Genomic DNA, 15096 nt, shown 5'->3' on the forward strand with positions numbered 1-15096 from the left:
TGGACACCAAGATTCCTCCTCTGTAAAGTTAAAGGCATTAGACTTGACGATTTCACATCATATTCACATTGGGAAATAGTAACTTCTTAATAAATAGTGTAATGGATAGTGGATATTGAAGGTTCCCACCAGCAGTAGATGATAGATTCTCTAATTCTATATAAGCTTTCCTCCTTCTCCTACCCCCAATTTAATTGGCCTAAAAGTCTCTTCAGGTCTTGAGGGGGGTCTAAGTTTTTTTATTTAGAACTTGTTAGGGGAGTTCTTTGAATCATGTACTCTGTCTTCTGCCCTCGTGGTTTTGGTTCCACTCTCCTATCAGCTTGTCTGTTCCCTGAACTTACTGTACGACAGGTCCATATATCTTTGATGTCTGGTGGGAAGGAGGCAGCAGGGAGGAAAGTGAGGAGTAGGAGGCTTCCCAAATGACCACATATTATTCCACATTCTCTGCCATCTCTGAGCACCTCCTGTCTTTCACAAAAAAAGGTAACATTTCCTCCTGGCCTCATCCATTTATAGGCAGGATGATACTTCAAAACTGAAAGTGGTTTACTGTTTCAAATATTAATAAAACTCATGAATTTCAACATGCATTATTTGTTTTTATACAGTCTTAGTAGACCTCATCACTGTTGCCAAATCTTCAAACACCTACTACTGTGGTACACAAAAAGAAAAAATGTCTCTCCTAACTTCTAAGAGCTTGAAGTCTTAATATGGAGTTCCAGAAATAGAAACTAGCTATGAACTAGGGTTATAGAACTAGGAGTAAGTCTGATCTTTTGCTATAAACAGAATCTTTAGGTATTCAACTTTTCCATATATTAGAGAATCAATGTTTAAAACACTGAGATGCTCTTCTTCTTTAAGAAAAAAATCTGATTCTTAAGAAATCCAGATTAATGCTGAACTTCTCTTTCCTCAAAAATACCCCTAAAGAAATCTGTAATCTCACACACAGAAACACATACAAATCTGTTTAATTCTTTTCTGCTTCCATACTGATGTGCTCTAACCCCTGGCCCAGCCATCTCTTTACATGCTCATTTCTTTTGTGGCAAACTTAATCCTGACAACTTCACTAAGCCTAGAAATTCTGATTTCTGTTCTTTTGTTTTCCTCCTTTTTCTTTTTTAGCTTCCCCTTCTTTAGAACTATTGTATGGACAGCCTACTAGTGATTAATTAATATATGTGATTTCCTGTCTTAGTCATCAGATTATTCATGATTTTGTAGAAGTTTTGTTTGAAGTTCCTGGCCAAAACTTGAGAAGACATCAGGCAATGTTTGTGTTTTTTCTAAACAGGCTAGTTCATTGCTCATAGGTTTCCTACTGAAAATCTAAAGTATTTCCCTTATCTCTACCCAAACCAATCCAATTCCTGAAACTTTCTGTGCTTTTATAAATAGGACTGGTTCCAAGATTCAGTTTTTCTCAACTTCCTGCTGTTCCTAGCTAAATGCCTTCTCCCTTTAGCCGCACTTTGCCTTCCAGTGACTGTCTCTCAGACCTGAAGCTAACCTGTGTGTCCAGCTTTATTATGTCTAGAGAAGCCCACTAGGGGCTTCTGGGCATAGTTGCACTGTGGTCAATTGCTGGCCACAGAGATAGCCATTCTTTGCTTTTAGGACCATCACAAGGAGGGCACCTCAGCAGTCACTGTAAATACTTTTTTCATCTCCCACTCTGCCTATAATCCATATCCGTCATCTTTTAGAGGTTAATAAAAATGGCATTCCAGTTTACAAAGACCAATTGCCTTCATTCTGACATGACAGAAAGAGCAACAGAACATAGAGTCAGTCTAGTTGTTTTTCTTTCTGAATCAGAAAGGGAGGATGTCATCTTTAAGACTGTTTGCAGTTAGAGGAAACTGGGTAAGCCAGTGGGGGTAGGATATGGGCCAACTGGCACAGGTTAGCTACTGGTAAATAAAAACTTAACTTCATGAATAAAAAATTCATCTTCTAGAGTGAGCGAGGTCAATGTGGCAAAACAGCAGCCGGATCAGAGAGACAAGAAAAAGATAATAATTTGGGACGTAATGTCCAACTTGTCACTGCTTTCTTTCTGTTTCCAGAGAGGATATGGAAAACAGTATTCCTCTTGGAGTCATTTCTCACATGTCATACCAGTGTGTTTCCGGGTGGAATGCTACTGACCTCATTTTTAAGCCTTGGGTCTGACAAATTTAGACTCTGACTTCGATATCTAACAAGTCTCTCTGTTATCCATTTTCACTTCAAAAAATGTGCTATTATGCTGCATTTATTTAGCACTTCACATTTGCAAAATTCCATGCTTGTGTTATTCTCTACCAAAATCCACTTGCTTATTACCCTTTTTAGAATGGCACAGAGAGATACCAGAAGGTCTAATGACTATAGGACTCAGAGAAAACAACTTGCAAACTGGGATTTTCAAATTCTTTCTGGAAATTGACACAATATAACTTAGAAACTAAGAGAAAAATTATAGTTTTGTTACCTTCTTTGCTTTTCCTCTTCCAAAATTAATAACTGGGATTAGAAAGAGACCCAAGGAGGTTATCTAAATAAAATGTGCTTAATTTGACCAACAAATTTTGGAGAGGGCGATTACAAAGGCAGCACTGACAGAGCTGTTCTTATGTCTTGACTGTGGTGGTTACATAGTTGTTCGCATTTGTCAAGCCCGTAGCCCTGTACACTGAATAGCAGGGATCTTACTGTTTGTACATTATATCTCTGTAAGCTTGTCTTTTAAGAAAGGAAAAAGTATTAGAATTTTTTTTTAAAGGACATTTTTATCTGCCTCATGAAGTAGGTAACAAATGCATCAGAAATGTCCGAGCCCAAACTGGTGGACTATCTGAGGGTGTTGTTGGGAGAGGGTTCTTGCTCCTGGTGCCCCTCTTAGTGTACAATCAGGACAGGCTGTCCAAAATTAAAATTAACCCAAGTTTGCCTGTAGTAGTAAGACTGGGATCTCAGCGGGAAAGAGATTTTAACCTACAATACTGATGTCTTTTTTATCAGTTCCTAAATTTGATTCTGCCCCATTTTTTAAACACTTGACAAAAATACAATAGTGATTAGAAAATTATCTCACTGATTTTGTATATGGTAGTTGAGGGCAACTAATAATTGATGAAAGCAGGATTTCCAGCAGGATACAAAAGAAAGTGATTGTAGAATGAGAAAGTGGGTAGCAGTGACTGAATCAGATTTTGGTTTAAATAGTCACATGACACTTTGTTGGTCTTTGGTTCTGGTTCAGGAAAGTGCTCAAACCTTTTAATAATTACACACTCTGCTTCGTTGATAAGGCCCCGGTCTACCCTGCATGCTTTGGAGCAGCTGTGTTTTCTTCTTGGCATTCTGTCTTTCCTCCCTTTCCCCGGCCCCTCACTCATCTCCATGTGTCCCCAGCTCAGGGGCTGAGGTTTCCATCTGTAAAGCCTGTTGCCACAGGATACAGAATTCACTAGGGAGGAAGGAAAGCTGCATGTGTGTGTTTAAGGTTGGTGGCTCTCATAATCAGCTAAACGTTGTGGAAAGCTTGCTCATTCATCTGGAAGAGCCAGTGCTGCAGCTAAACGGGGCTGCTGAGCTCCAGGCCCTGGCATCTGTGCACCAGCCCTGCTCTGCCAGGGGCACTTTTATTTGTGATTCTGAAAGAGCTGGTGAGCACTGCCCCTTTTGCCCTCAATGATAACCTTTATTTGAATCCTATGGCAGAAAGGCTGTACCGCACTTTTTGTTTGCTCAATGAAACGTTGAAACGGATCACAAATAGAAAATCCCATGTGACTTTTCTACACTCAGTATAGTGCCTTCAATGCTGTGATTATAATAGTACATCTCTGGGGTTTTTCTTTTCACTCTTCACTTCTTGGATATAACCTCTCTTTCCTTCTAAAAACTAGCTAAGGTATCGAAGACTTTTACCTCCACGTCAATTTTGCAGTCTGCAATTCTGCTGTCCTTCCTTCCTTCCTGGTAGCATCAGTCCTGAATGAGCAACAGTGCAGGCCAGTGCCCTAGGAGACCTAATGATAACCTAATTTTTGAGGAGGGTAAATTTCTCAGTTCCTTCCATTTGGTTGTTCATGGTGTTGCTTCCTAGGCAAATCCTGCCTTCACCTGGAAACCCTGTTTGTGCTGTGGGCAGAGATCTCTTCCACTATGGGATGCCAGCTCTTGGAACGGGAGCTGGAGCTGGAGACCACAGTTCTTCATTCTCTCCCCATTCTGGTGCCCCTTCTTCCTCCAATAAATACTCATGTTTTTAGAATTGAAGTTTGCTTATATTTTATAAGCTGGAAGCTCAAAAACTCTCTGTACTTCATGAGCACAAGCATTGCTGGGGTAATCTGGGTTGCATTTGTTTATCTTTTCCACACTCACACAGTTTGCCTAGCTTGGCAGCCTGCTGGCCTGAACAACAATAAAGCTTCTGTTGAGGTGAGCAAACAGCTGATGGCATGGGGCACAGAGGGGACTCCTGCAGCGGCTGCCTGTCATCAGTCAGGCTGGTGGTCAGAGCAGGCGAGAAGAAAAGCCAGTCTGTTTGCAGGCAAATTGGAAAATCAATGTGTTAGTTGTGTTCTTGTCTCTTTGCCTTTCTCCTGGCTGAGAGGGAGAATGTTCGTCCAGCAGACCACAGAATCATTCCAGGCAAGTACCCATTTCAGAGATGTACTGGCCTGTCATATAAACTGGCAGTTCTGAAAAGGACCCAGGTTTATCTGTCTGAACTGCTTGAAATGTCATTGACAAAGGAATTCATCTCAAACTTGCTATCCAAACTTGCTATCCAAATTTGCTTTCGGATCCTACTATCTCAATGTTTGAATTGTTAATATTCTAGGTAGCTACTCATAGAAGTTGGGTGCTAATTCATTTTTTAACACTGATGGAGGCTTAGAAAAGAGTATTTGCTGATTGGCTGGGAAATACAGTAATTGCTCTCTGGGCAGCATATCTGATAACACATGTATGTTTCCCTCATTCCTGAATTGATTTAGAGTTGTCATTAAATTGGTTTTGTTTAGTTGAAAATGTTATGGACCTGGTTGTGCATCTACATTATTAGGTCCCAGGGGGCAGAGGTCATATTATGCAGTTTCCCTGTTCCAGGGTGGGAGAAGGAGTGGGCTTATTAAAGACCCTTCTGAGTCTGTTGACAGATCTCTCAGAGGCTGCTGGGCTGAGATGTTTATGGTAGATGTGTGAAGACTTGAGTGCCTTTCCCTTCAGGCTTCTGAGAAATTAAGTGTGAGGACAGAAAGACAGACTTCTGAGAAGACTTTTCTGTCCTTCCCTGTGTTGAAGTTAGCCTCAGAAAGTTAGCAAATGGCTTTAAAGAAACTTTAGTTTGTGCTCTGAAGGTCTATAACTAGGTCCTATTAATCTTTGTTATTCTTCAAAGCCTAAAAATGGTCTGCTGATCATGAATAAGACAAACGGGTGTTTGGTTGGGTATAATAATGGTGCTCTCACATTCCACCGAAAAGAACAGCCATCACTTCAGTGGTCATTGGACACATCCAGAGACAGAAGATTCTATGTAAAATGAGGTTTAGGTTGAAAATAATGTGGGCAAAGGAGGTGTTTTTTATTTTGTTTTGTTTGCTTATTTTTAAAGGAAAAAATGGACTGAACCTAACAACCACTACTTCCAGAACACATCTCAGCATCAAGCCGCATCCATATCATGACCCACCTTGTGTTACTGTTAAAACTCAGTTTCCTGTAACATTTGTGATGAGATTATAAATGCCCCAAATAAAGAGTTTATGATTCTTTGTGTATACCACAGATATTAATAAAATGATCAATACATTAACAGCATTTAATACATGTTTTGATTGAGGCTCTTTTTTTTCATTTTCTGAAAATCTTTTGGGTCACAAATTGTGTCAGGCATTGAGGAATGAATCAGTGTTGAATGAATCACTGCCTCTACGTGCCCGGGTAGTCTACAGGCCAGCAAGGACGCATCACTGTGATTTCGGCAGTTTACCTGATACTTCACTTAACCTTTTTCTTTAAAAAATAAAATTAACTTTTAATTGGCCATTACACTTCAAATCTCAAATTTTTCAGAGTAACCAGGAAAGGAACTCAAGTAGCTCACCAGTTGACTTTACAATATGAGGGAAAGTATGAAATACTAAAAGATACATATTTTTTGTTGCGTTTGTGTACAGAGGATCCCAGTAGCCCTGGTACCACCAGACCCCATACAGTGCCTTTTCCTGGCCAGGGCATGTTCATCCTGAGCATAACTTGATATATTTCTATCTTTCTGCTTTTAGGGGGTTAAATCTGTAGAGAAACCTAGAATGAGAAATGTTTTCCAGCCAAATCTAAGATTTTCAAAGGTCGGAAGAGGGTAGATGACTCTATATCCATAAAACGTCTTCAGATCTTATTTTTGCCAATTCTCTCACCAGAGCACTAATAAATATCCTAAATTAAATACTACTTCTCATTTCCTCTCTCTTTCTCAGCTTTTATTTTGGCAGAGAACGTGTTCAGAAGGAAACTCTCCCAAGAGCAGATGGCAGGAAATAGCAGGTGGCAGATTGAATAACCTGCCTCTAAAATATACTAGTACTAGCCTATCCCCAACCCTCAAATAGAGCACAGAAACCTTTCACTCCAAGTTTTTGTCTGACCTTTTTGTTTTTAAGAAAACACTTTGATTTTTGTAGGGCCTTTTAGAAACCTTCTTTCTGAATAGTTAAAGAAATGGTGAGGTCTTCCGCTGACATGATATGATGTTTCAGGATCTGTCCCACTCAAACAGATAAGTAAAAAGAACTGCAAAGTGCTTTATACAGACTCTTTACGGTCATGCCTCCACTGGCAACCTTGTGTCAGGCACCCCCAGGAACTGGTGACACCCCAGCCCCAGGTGTCACCAGTGTGTGTAGACGGGAGGCAAGAGCAGCATTCAGAATTCCTTTCCCAGTTCCATTCCTTTGTGGGAACATTGTTACTGTATACACCTCAGTTTGGGCTGCGTAGGCTTTAAAAACCCATGTGGGGAGCTGTAGGAACCAAGGAGATGGAAAGAGCTGGAATGAAGCCATGAGAAAGCTGGTGGGATTGTGGATCCTGGAGGACCTGAATGTTAAATTTAGCTCAATTTTAATTTTTTTCTGCTTTTTTGTTTTCTCTTGGTTCAGTGAAGAGTGTCCCCATCTCTCCTGAGTGCCACAGAAATATCATTAGCTGATTTCAAAGGCTGATTTGCCTCTAGAGTTGCTGTGCTACTCTTGTTTTTCATTATTGTTTTATCTGTTTTATTTTAAACTTCAGAAGTGTCAACTTCATCCTCACATCTCTCTTTTAATGAAATATGTATATACATAACGCCACATATGGTTAGTTGAATAGTTTCCCCATATCATTTGTTGTAAATCTCATATTTTAAAGCAAGATGTTGGACGAGGGGTTGTTAAGGAATAAAATTTTTGTTATTATTATTATTTTGCCTTCTCTTTCTCATTGTGTACTCTATAGTTAATAAGTTTTATCATCAAGTTTTTATCAACTGTTGACTTTTATGACTTATAGTCACATTGACTGCACATTTGTAAATGTCTAAGAAAAGGACCTACTGATGTAGGATGTATTTTGCATTGACATGTAATAGTTAACACACTTTACTCTCTCCTTATTCTTTCTTTAGATTTCGACACAGCCCCAACTGCTGGTACCTGAGAGACTGGACCATCCACACTTGGATTAGGCAGTGTCTGAAATACGGTGCACAAGACAAAGCCTTATATACTCTAATAAATAAGGTGAGCAGTCTCCTGGCATTTGTAGTCTTTCCCTGAATTTAGACCATGTGGTGTTTGTTCCTATTCTACAGCAATGAATAGTATAAGAAATAACTTTTAAAATGTATTTGTTCTCAGATATCCTTTTTAGAAATGGAGTTAGATGTAAATTAATCAACACATTAATAAAACAATTCCTGTAGCTGCTGCTTTTGCACACATAGTGACTCAGAAATGGACAGTAAAAGCAAAAGGCAGGCCAACCCCAAGAACTCTGCACTGGTGCTCATTTCATTCTTGATCCCTGAGCCTTGGATTTCCTGCCTGGTTCCCTTTGGTAAAGTTTGGGGAAAAGGACATGACCATTTTGCCGGAATGCTATTTCCAGAGTGTTCAGACTGTCTCATACATTTTTAGAAAAAGAATATGCCTAGGTTACTCAAAACATACCTTGTGAATTTCCTGACTCCTCCCTTAGATCCCCCTATGATTAGGGTCTCTCTGAACATTACACTCCACCCACGGTTTAGTCTTTGTTACCTTTGTTGTATGAAATAAAGTACAAAATAAGCAAAAGTTTAGAATGTTATTATTGTGAGTCTCACGCTACAACACTAGTCTGACCCATAAAAAGATTGAAACAACATTTCTATGAAAATGTATTATTTCTGTAGTGTCACTGGACCTTGCATGTTAGAACTCAAATGTTGTTTGGAGGGTTTCACTCCCATGACTTGGACCCAATTCAACTTAATACACATTGTAAACGTTTCATGTGTGAGACACTATTGAGCATGGCATTGACTACAAAAATGAGCAATATCCTATCCTTGCCCTCAGGAGGCTTATAATTTAATGAAGCAGATAAGCAGGTTCACTGATAAATCTAGTATTAGGCCCCCAGGGAAGAATTTAATGTTCAGTTCAAAGTTTAATGACAGATTATGCTCAAAGAAGAACAGTCCAGTGAAAACACAAAGCAAGAAGGATCTAGAAAGGCAGAATCATCTGTCTCCTTTTCTGCTGCTCCTAGTTTTAGTGGAAAGAGCATTAGCAAAGTCAGAAGACCCAGGCTGTAACCCGGAAGTCCCACCAATTGCCTGTAACTTCAGGCATATAATTTTATCCTAGGTTCTAGGTTTTTCGACTCTTAAGTCAACTGAGTTGTATCAAATCAGTGATTGTCAACCCTAACTTCCCATAGAATCACACAGGAAGCTTTTAAAAATTACAGATGCTTTTCTCTACCCCCAAGATTCTAATTTAATTGGTCTTTCTGGAGCCTAGGCATTGGTATTTTTTTCAAATGGGTTTTGAAAAATTTTTAAATAGACTGTATTTTTTTAGAGCAGTTTTAGGTTCACAGCAAAACTGAGCAGAAGGTACAGAGATTTCCCATATGTTCCCTGTCCTCATACACGCACAGTCTCCCCCATTATTACCATCCCCACCAGAGTGATCCATTTGTTATAATCAGTGAGCCTACAGTAACACATCATTATCACTCAAAGTCCATAGTTTACATTAGGGTTCACTGGTGATACTGTATATTTTGTGGGCTTGAACAGATGTATAATGACACGCACCTTTACAGTATCATACAGAGTAGTTTCAGTGCCCTTAAAATCCTCTGTGCTTGCCTACTCATCCCTCATGGGTATCTTTTTAAAGCTCTCAAGTTGATTCTAATCTGCAGCCAGGGTTGAGAATCACTGACCAGTTGATCTCTAAGGCTCCCTGCAGTTTTACTGATAAATCAATTTAAAACATTTTTGTTTTACCCAGCCCCCAGGGATAGTGCTGATGTAGATGACTGCTTTGAGAAATATAAACACTGTCCAGGAGCTACCTTTAAAACAATGGCTTCTAAACTTTTCTTAGGTTTCAGCACACCTGAGGCATCCCAAACAGCCGACTAGTAACAGTGACTCAGTTAAACAGTGATTTGCAACAGGGGGTTAGGACTAGCAGACTCTCCCAAGGGGGTGGATGCAGGAAAATTCCTCAAGTGTTTCTGGTGGTTGGTGGGGGAAGAATGGAGCAGTGTGGGGAATAGTGGTTAATCCTACTGAAGTAAGAATTTAAAACAAAAATATAACCACACTCTAGATCACTAGTAGTCAAACTTGATTATGCATGATGATCACATGGGAAGCTTACTAAACTTCAGGTTTCTGTGCCCCATTCCCAGAGATTCTGATTCTGTAAGTCTAAGGCTTAGGAATCTTCTACATCAAAACAATCCTAGAAAATTAGGAGGCAGATGCTAAAGCCCATATTTTGAGAATTCTAAATTCTCAAATATACAGCTGCCTGAGAACAGAACATCCTAGGAGCTTGTTAGTAATATTTTGTTGCCATAGTTCTAGGGTCTTTAAAAACCAGTCTAAGAGACAAGAAATAACAAGTGTTGGTGAGGATATGGTAAAAAGGGAACCCTCATACACTGTTGGTGGGAATGTGAATTGGTGCAGCCACTATGGACAACAGTAGGAGGTTCCTCAAATTAAAATAGGACTACCGTATGACCTAGGAATTCCACTTCTGGGTACATAACCAAAGAAAATGAAATCACTATCTCAAAGAGATATCAGCACCCCTACGTTCGCTGCAGTATTATTCATAATAGCCAAGCCATGGAAACAACATGAGTGTCCATTGAAAGATGAATGGATGAAGAAGATGTGGTATATACACACAATGGAATATTATTCAGCCATAAAAAAGAAGATCCTGCCATTTGTGACAACATGGACAAACCTTAAGGGCATTACACCAAGTGAAATAAGTCAGAAAGACAAATACCCTGTGACCTCACTTGTATGTGAAATCTAAAGAAGCTGAATGCATAGAAACAGAGGTAGGTAGAATGGTAGATGCCATGGGCTGGGTGTGGAATGCCCAGGAATGGCGAGATATTGGTCAAAGAGTACAAACTTCAGTTACATTAATAAGTTCTAAGGATCTATGTATGGCATAGTGATTATAGTCAGCAATACCATATTGTGTGCTTGGAAGTTGCTAAGAGAGTAGATCTTAAATGTTCTCACCACCACAGCAACAAAAAAAACTGTTATGCAAGGCGATAGATGTGTTAACTAACCTTACTGCAATGATTTCACCATATATGTATGTGTACTAAATCATCATGTGGCACACCTTACACTTATACTTTGTTATATATCAATTATATCTCAATAAAATTGGGGGAAAAACAGTCCAAGGACCAGAAAACGCTGCCTAATGTGATAATGTGTGCTCTCTCTTGGGAGTCCATTTTGCATTGATATTTGTACCTTATAAAAAGAATCACTGACAGTGGAGTATGTAGAGGTTTTGTTGTTTTATTTTTTTGTTTTTTTTAACTATGATGAGGTGTTAGAATCTAACTTTATTTTTCGCGTATCAGTTGTCTTATATCAGACACCCACTGACAACATTCTCACCCTGGCCAACAGTTCCAATTACCAAACCTCATGAGTCACAGCTTCTATTTCACTGTCACAAATGCTGTAAAATGATAGTCAGATATTTTAAAGCTAATGGTGGCAAGTTTTGTCCTGAATAATACATGGGCATATATTACAAACTGAATTAAAGTGGATCTTTTTTCTTGTTTTCCTTTTACTTTCATTTTCACTACAGGTCCAATATGGAATTTTTCCAGATAACTTTACATTTAACTTACTGATGGATTATTTCATAAAGAAAGAAAATTACAAAGGTAAGAAGCCAAACCCAGATTAAGCTGGGGCTTTGGTTGCCAAAGGGAAGTAAATATAGGTATTTTCCCTTTTTTATTTCTTAGTGACATCTCTTTATATCACTCTTTCAGTCAGAAATAGATGCATAGTTGACTTACCATACCAGATAGGAGAATCATATCCAGTTTTTTTCCTCCATGTTTTTCAAGTTTATTTATGTCTCTTTGGGCAAAGGAGAATGAATTTAGTTAAGCAGTAAACTCTGCCTGAACTTCCATGGGTAGTTAAGATTATACTAACAAATAATTAGCTTGACTTTTTTTTAGCACCGTTTACTAACTGTTTTATTTAAATCACAGTCATTATATTATGTGAAATTGAAACTATAAAATCAGCTGCCTTTTTCTGGAAAGAGCAGTACACTCACTGAAGGAAAGTCATTTCACCTCTCTAAGTTTTTGTTTTTCCTCATCTGTTATATATGTGAATTAGTAATCAAAGATCTCTTTGCCCTCAAATTCTCTGATCCTATGAAATTAATTCAAAGTGGCTCTTAACTTCAACTGCAGTAAGGGATGCCAAGGAAAGATAGGTTTGCAGCACACTCACCACCACAGTCAGGTGGAACCCTGCCAGTCGCCAGTGGATAGGGAGTTAGTACAGCACGCTTGTGCTGGCAGCCATGTAGACAGTGAGGAGGGAAAGAGGAGGAGGCCTGGCTATTGTGCAAAGATGCACAAAGGCTTTCCTCTACACCATTTCATCCTCAGGCTTGGTACTGAGGAGGCCTGAGGGAGCGCCCCCTTTACTAGAGCACTTACTACCTCAGGGACATGGATCCAGACTCATGCATATATGACATCTCTGATTCCGTTGTCGGCTTCCATCCCTTCATCCCTGCTTGTCAGCACCTGTGGTCTTTTCCATTGCATCAGTATGTAGTGCTCAGGCTGTGGACGGGGCATTTCTGCCCTCAGTGTGGGTAACTCACTCCTTCCTCCTCTCTGGATCTCTGCTTTACCTTCCTTTACTCTCCAAAGGCTTGCAGTTGTTAGCTGCCGACAAATATTTGCTGTATCTTCTTGAAATGTTAATCTTCCTTCTTACCCACTCTCACTCAGGTTTTTTTTTTTTTGGTATCATTAATCAATCACATGACCAACATTGTGGTTACTAGACTCCCCCCATTATCAAGTCCCTACCACATACCCCATTACAGTCACTGTCATCAGACTAGTAAGATGCTATAGAGTCACTACTTGTCTTTTCTGTGCTACACTGCCTTCCCTGTGCCCCGACCCCAACATTAGGTGTGCTAATCATAATGCCCCCTTTTCCCCCTTATATCTCCCTTGCCACCCATCCTCCCCAGTCCCTTTCCCTTTGGCAACTGTTAGTCCATTCTTGGGTTCATTTTTTTCTCTGTTCTTATACTCCACAGATGAGTGAAATCATTTGGTACTTGTCTTTCTCCGCCTGGCTTGTTTCACTGAGCATAATACCCTCTAGCTCCATCCATATTGTTGCAAATGGTAGGATTTATTTTCTTCTTAGGGCCGAATAATATTCCATTGTGTATATGTACCACATCTTCTTTATCCATTCATCTCCTGATGGACACTTAGGTTGCTTCCATTTCTTGGCTATTGTAAATAGTGCTGCGATAAACATAGGGGTGCATCTGTCTTTTTGAAACTGGGCTCCTGCATTCTTAGGGTAAATTCTAGGAGTGGAATTCCTGGGTCAAATGGTATTTGTATTTTGAGTTTTTTGAGGAACCTCCATACTGCTTTCCACAATGGTTGAACTATTTTACATTCCCACCAGCAGTATAGGAGGGTTCCCCTTTCTCTTCATCCTTGCCAGCATTTGTTGTTCCTAGTCTTTTCTATTTTGGCCATTCTAACTGGTGTGAGGTGATATCTCATTGTGGTTTTAATTTGCATTTCCCTGATAATTAGCAATGTGGAGCATCTTTTCATGTGCCTGTTGGCCATCTGAATTCTTCTTTGGAGAAGTGTCTGTTCATATCCTCCACCCATTTTTTAATGGGGTTATTTTCTTTTTGAGTGTTGAAGCATGCGAGTTCTTTATATACCCTTATCAGACATGTTACTTACAAATATATTCTCCCATACTGTAAGATGCCTTTTTGTTTTGCTGATGGTGTCCTTTGCTGTACAGAAGCTTTTTAGCATGTTTCATTTGTTCATTTTTTATATTGTTTCCCTTGCCCGAGGAGATGCATTCAGGAAAAACTTGCACATATTTATATTTAAGAGATTTTTGCCTGTGTTTTCTTCTAAGAGTTTTATGGTTTCATGACTTACATTCAGGTCTCTGACCCATTTTTAGTATACTTTTGTGTATGGGGTTAGACAGTAATCCAGTTTCATTCTCTTGCATGTAGCTCTCCAGTTTTGCCAACACCAGCTGTTGAAGAGGCTGTCATTTCCCCATTTGTATATCCATGGCTCCTTTATCGTATATATGCTTGGCTTAATATCTGGACTCTCTATTTTATTCCACAGGTCTATGGGTCTGTTTTGTGCCAGTACCAAATTGTCTTGATTACTGTGGCTTTGTAGTAGAGCTTGAAGTTGGGGAGCGTAATATCCCCGCTTTATTCTTCCTTCTCAGGATTGCTTTGGCTATTTGGGGTCTTTTGTGGTTCCATATGAATTTTAGAACTATTTGTTCTAGTTCGTTGAAGAATGCTGTTTGTATTTTGATAGGGATTGCATTGAATTTGTAGATTGCTTTAGGCAGGATGGCCATTTTGGCAATATTAATTCTTCCTATCCATGAGCATGGGATGTGATTCCATTTATTGGTATCTTCTTTCATTTCTCTCATGAGTGTCTTGTAGCTTTCAGAGTGTAGGTCTTTTACTTCCTTGGTTAGGTTTATTCCTAGGTATTTTATTCTTTTTGATGTAATTGTGAATGGAATTGTTTTCCTGATTTCTCTTTCTGCTAGTTCATCGTTAGTGTACAGGAATGCAACAGATTTCTGTGTGTTAATTTTGTATCCTGCAACTTTGCTGAATTCAGATATTAGATCTAGTAGTTTTGGAGTGGATTCTTTAGGGTTTTTTATGTACAATATCATGTCATCTGCAAACAGGGACAGTTTAACTTCTTTCTTGCCAATCTGGATGCCTTTTATTTCTTTGTGTTGTCTGATTGCCATGGCTAGGACCTCCAGTACTATGTTGAATAGAAGTGGGGAGAGTGGGCATCATTGTCTTGTTTCTGATCTTAAAGAAAAGCTTTCAGCTGCTCACTGTTAAGTATAATGTTGGCTGTGGGTTTGTCATATATGGCCTTTATTATGTTGAGGTATACTTGCCCTCTATACCCATTTTGTTGAGTTTTTATCATGAATGGATGTTGAATTTTGTCAAATGCTTTTTTGGCATCTATGGAGATGATTATGTGGTTTTTGTCCTTTTTGATGCTGTGGTGGATGATGTTGATGGATTTTCAAATGTTGTACCATCCTTGCATCCCTGGAATAAATCCTACTTGATCATGATGGATGATCTTTTTGATGTATTTTTGAATTCAGTTTGCTAATAGTTTGTTGAGTATTTTTGCGTCTATGTTCAT

At 39.2% G+C, this 15096-nt stretch overlaps 1 protein-coding gene across 9 annotated transcripts in view; it reads left to right on the top strand.

Annotated features, from left to right (window-relative positions):
* Nucleotides 1-15096, top strand: part of MRPS27 (mitochondrial ribosomal protein S27) — a 143488-nt gene that overhangs the window by 104404 nt on the left and 23988 nt on the right. For all 9 annotated transcript variants that reach the window (XM_057494458.1, XM_057494463.1, XM_057494480.1 and 6 more), the window contains exons 5-6: nt 7688-7802; nt 11427-11505. In XM_057494458.1, the coding sequence (XP_057350441.1) occupies nt 7688-7802; nt 11427-11505 (194 nt within the window). The remainder of the gene's footprint in view (nt 1-7687; nt 7803-11426; nt 11506-15096) is intronic.

The sequence above is a fragment of the Manis pentadactyla genome, chromosome 2 (genome assembly GCF_030020395.1).
Source record: "Manis pentadactyla isolate mManPen7 chromosome 2, mManPen7.hap1, whole genome shotgun sequence".
NCBI lineage: Eukaryota > Metazoa > Chordata > Mammalia > Pholidota > Manidae > Manis > Manis pentadactyla.